The 4,556-nt window shown below is 37.1% G+C and overlaps 1 protein-coding gene across 1 annotated transcript; it reads right to left on the bottom strand.

Annotated features, from left to right (window-relative positions):
• Positions 1 to 214: 214 nt before the first annotated feature.
• LOC149553789 (caffeoyl-CoA O-methyltransferase) lies at positions 215 to 3,104 on the bottom strand. Its single transcript, XM_089789150.1, has 6 exons — positions 3,036 to 3,104; positions 2,754 to 2,880; positions 1,351 to 1,430; positions 1,093 to 1,237; positions 868 to 999; positions 215 to 756 (listed from the first exon to the last, which is right to left on the bottom strand). Exons 2-6 carry the CDS (start codon positions 2,868 to 2,870, stop codon positions 463 to 465), a joined length of 768 nt encoding a protein of 255 aa, XP_089645276.1. The 5' UTR covers positions 2,871 to 2,880; positions 3,036 to 3,104; the 3' UTR covers positions 215 to 462.
• Between the last annotated feature and the right edge of the window lie 1,452 nt (positions 3,105 to 4,556).

Raw genomic sequence — 4,556 nt, 5'->3', positions numbered from 1 at the left:
ATAGTTTCAGCAAAAAGAAAACATTTAATCTATACAAGATACTGGAATGATATTGATAAAGGGGAGAGGCAGGGTCACGGTTCCAGTCTCATGAATAATCCTGAGGTTATTATAAGTGTATAACAACAGCTGCAGAAGTATGTGTAACACTTCAAATTAATTACATAAATTCATGCTCGATGATTTTCAAATCATTGTTTTGACGTCCACCACATTGATCTTAAATAGGAAGAAATCCTTCATAGATGGTATTCAACATGTTGTAAACATTACATTTTCGTGTGGACTGTTCTTAAATCAGTCCACTGTCTTTGCCTTGTGCAAGATACGGGGAACAGCACAAGGGAAAATTACTTTGGGGAAACTTCTGAAAATGGTGCGAACATAACTTTTTCCAAGCTCTGAATCTCGGTTTTATTAACGATAAAACGATGTATAACAGACCAAACCCTCAAAAACTTTTTAAACCACTCTTCTGCAGAGAGTGATGCCATCTCCCACTGGAATCTGACTGATTTCAATACGAGGGTCTGCGGCCAGTGCCTTGTTGAGTTCGATTACAAAGTCTCTGTAGTATCTCACATATTTCCTCAATGGTGCATCGGGTGGAGCCACCACTGATCCATTCCAAAGAGTATTGTCATACCCGATCACTCCTCCAATCTTCACCAGATCAATCAGCCGCTTGTGGTAATTAAGGTAATTGTCTTTGTCTGCGTCCACGAATATGAAATCGAAGGATCCATGCATTTCCTTCTGCAAAAATTGCACCCACAATTCCACATTCAAAACCCACCCACAAAAATTTAGCCATATTTTCTACAGATTTTCCTTTTCTGGTTAGATATAGATAAGATCTAAGCTTACATTTTCCAACAGTTGATCGAGAACAGGCAGGGCAGGGCCCTCTCTGAAGTCAATTTTGTGGGCAACCCCTGCTTTTTGAATCACTGGCAACCCTAGCTCATAGTTCTCCCTGTTTATGTCCATCGCTAAGATCTGCAATACGAGAATCACCCAATTGTAAATTAAAAAAACCCTTAAATTCCATTAATCCGCCATTAAACAACACACGAATGATTGATTAAATACCTTGCCATCATCAGGCAGGGCAAGAGCAGTGCTGAGGAGTGAGTAACCAGTATACACGCCAATCTCCATGGTGTTCTTTGCATTGATGAGTTTCAACAGCAGATTTAAAAACTGACCCTCATCAGCCGAAGTAGTCATCAGATTCCTGTCGAAAAAACATAACCAATTCTCTTAACACAAAAGGAATACTTCAAACCATGGAAATTTGGCATTGCATTAGTTGAGCACAGAACAAAGAGATCAAAAACTGGTTCTCACCAGGGATGCTTGGCAGTTATTTCTCTGAGCTCCTTCATTGGCTCAGGCTCACGGGGATACACACTGGTTTCCAATATATACTGCAATATCCACCAACTATTACATCAATCTAGGCAAAAATGAAAATGAGCACGTTGAATGCATTGTAGAAATGAAATATATAGACCATTAACACACCAATCTACGGAAAAATGAGAACGGACATGTTGAATGCATTGTAGAACTGAAATATCCACACCATTAACAAATCAATCGAGATCAAAAAAGAAAATGGGCATACTGAAATGCATTCTGAAACTGATAAACCACACTATTATGAAATCAATCCAGACAAAAATGAAAATGGGCATGTTGAATTCATTGTAAAACTGAAATATCTACACCATTAACACATCAATCCGTGCAAAAATGAAATGGGCATGTGGAAATGTATTCTAAAACTGATAATCCATACTATTAACAAATCAATCCAGACAAAAATAAAATTGGGCATGTTGAAATGCATTCTAAAACAGATACACCACAACATTATCTAATCAATCCAGGCAAGATTGAAAATGGGCGTGTTAAAGGCATGTTAAAACTGAAAGGGGTCAGAGGGGAAACCTGATCACTATTACCAAATCAATCCAGGCAAAAACGAACATGTTGAATGCATTGTAAAACTGAAATACCTACACCCTTAACACATCCATCCACACAAAAATTGAAAATGGACAAGTTGAATGGATTAGACTGAAATATCCACGCGATTAACAAATCAATCCAGACAAAAAAGAAAATGGACATGTAGAATTGTATTCTAAAACAGATACACCACACCATTATCAAATCAATCCAGACAAAAAAGAAAATGGGAATGTTGCAATGCATTCTAAAACTGATATACCACACCATTACCAAATCAGTCCAGGCAAAAATGAAATGAGCATGTCGAATGCACTGTAAAACTCAAATATCTACACCATTAACACATCAATCCACGTAAGAATGAAATTGGGTATGCTGAATGCATTGCAAAACTGAAATATCCACACAATTAACAAATCAATCCACGAAAACATGAAAATGGGCTTGTTGAATGCATTGTAAAACTGAAATATCTACACCATTAACACATCAATCCACGCAAAAATGAAAATGGGCATGTCGAAATGTATTCTAAAACTGATAATCCACACTATTAACACATCAATCCACGCAAAAATGAAAATGGGCATGTTGAAAGCATTGTAAAACTAAAATATCCACACTATAACAGATCATTCCAGAAAAAAAAGAAAATAGGTATGTTGAAATGGATTCTAAAACTGATATACCACACCATTATCAAATCAATCCACACAAAATGCAAAACGACCTGTCGAATGCATTCTAAGACTGAAAGGGGGCAGAGGGGAAACCTGATAAAGGGCATCGCTCTGAAGAAGGCTCTTGTGACCCACTTCCTGATGACGGCTAACTTGCTTAGTCGAATCCTGGTCAGCACCTGTGCCATTCTGTACATCTGTGCTCGCCATGATCTCAAACCTGCCCAAATTAAAATAAAACCCTAATTACAATCAGAAAAAAAACAAAAAGTTCATTCCTAGAAAAAAACAACATACCTAGATCAAAACAACACATTATCTACCCAAACAAAATCAGGCAAAGTTTTGCTTCGATGGCATTAAATGACCACATACCTTATGCTATAGATGAATCTGTTTCTTAGGCTCTGTTTTTCGTTGTGGGAAAGGCCGAGGTTCTCAGATGAGAAAGCGCAAGCGCACGTTCATTGTTTTATAGTACAGTCCATTGGGACTGTAGGCAATGGACCCCATTAGGGGGTTGGTGAGGAGTTGGATTATTATGAAGCTTACTCCACATTTTGGTCTTCAACCATTTATTTTTTCAGGTGGTCTCCATCACATGTGTATGTCAGCAACCGGCAAACTCACTTTTCTAACCCAATCTGCTTGATTACCTGCTAATATGGACAACAAATTCACAGAGATAAGCCACCAACCCCATACCAAACATTGACAGCGATGGATTCCTAGAGCATTTTGTGGGATCCTATATCTCCTGCCTTGTAATAGGAAACGTGAGAGTTGTTGAAACGAGAAAGCTTGTCTGTTCCAATCACGTTCAACTCATAATTAATTTAGTGGCCACCTAAGAACACCGAGGCATCTTATTCGCGTCCTGACAATAAATTTGACAGGGAGAGTCTACCGAGGTAGTAGGTCGGATGAACAATGGAAGCATGACATCATATTAAAAAACATGACAAAAGGACCAGGGAGCCCCCAATTTGTTTAAGGATGTGGCTATCCTCTCTATAAATTGCACCGTTGACTAAATTTCAAAAAAATGAAAACACAATTAAATTTTTTATTATTAATGTTCAACACAGAGGCTACAATCTCATGAACTATACCCTCATTCAAATATGGGTCTCTGAACATATTACTTGCATATGGTAGTTATTAATAGGCAATTGTGTAAAAACTACTAAAGGTGCATGCTTATCCATTAAGTAGGTAGTAGTAGTTTGGACAACTTCTCTTTTGGAAATACATCTCTTAATAGACTACACATCACATGTCATTTGGAGGAAATAAAAAATGGGTCTCTCCTTCTAATGAAAGAGAATTTCTTGAGGGCTTATGTGAGGAGCAATCACAAGGATGAATGGATAAACTAGGAAGCTCACATCTATAATCACATTGGAATGAGATTGATCCTTCAAGATCAAGGAGGCTCAAGAACTAAGAGGATGCAAAGATTCCTTTCTTACTGAGTTGAAAGGTGACTATGCAAAGTAGTAAGATAAAACAAAAGATTAGAAGGAAAAATGAAGTATTATAAGCATACAAATGGACACATGTTGTAAATTTGATTCAATAAATAGATCTAAAAGCTAGAATGGTGACTAACCTGTGGTTTAAATTATAGTCCACAATAGTATGTATGGGGTACATATGAGGTTCAAGGGTGATTAAGAATTATAAAGCATTTTTGACACACCTTATGCCAGAAAAATTCTAATGTAACTTCAAACAATTATTGTTCTTTTATAGATTTTCATCTAACCATCTCCATGACTAGACCACCCATCACATATACACAGAAAATGGGAAAAAGTGGTTTTCCTTGGTGAAACCTTATTTATGAATTTACTTTGAAATGAAAATAAAAATCTTGAAAATGGAAGCAAGTTG

The sequence above is a fragment of the Cupressus sempervirens genome, chromosome 6, assembly GCF_028749045.1.
Source record: "Cupressus sempervirens isolate cs-2001-9-10 chromosome 6, ASM2874904v1, whole genome shotgun sequence".
In the NCBI taxonomy this organism is placed as follows: domain Eukaryota; kingdom Viridiplantae; phylum Streptophyta; class Pinopsida; order Cupressales; family Cupressaceae; genus Cupressus; species Cupressus sempervirens.
This window is presented reverse-complemented; position numbering and strand designations above follow the sequence as displayed.

What these genes read in the sequence shown, in the direction of transcription:
- LOC149553789 (XM_089789150.1), bottom strand. Translation starts at nt 2,870, where the DNA reads ATGGCGAGCACAGATGTACAGAATGGCACAGGTGCTGACCAGGATTCG. An exon ending in AGAGCGATGCCCTTTATCAG is followed by an intron (nt 1,431 to 2,753) that starts GTTTCCCCTCTG and finishes TGGATATTGCAG; the next exon opens with TATATATTGGAAACCAGTGT. An exon ending in CCCTGCCTGATGATGGCAAG is followed by an intron (nt 1,000 to 1,092) that starts GTATTTAATCAA and finishes CTCGTATTGCAG; the next exon opens with ATCTTAGCGATGGACATAAA.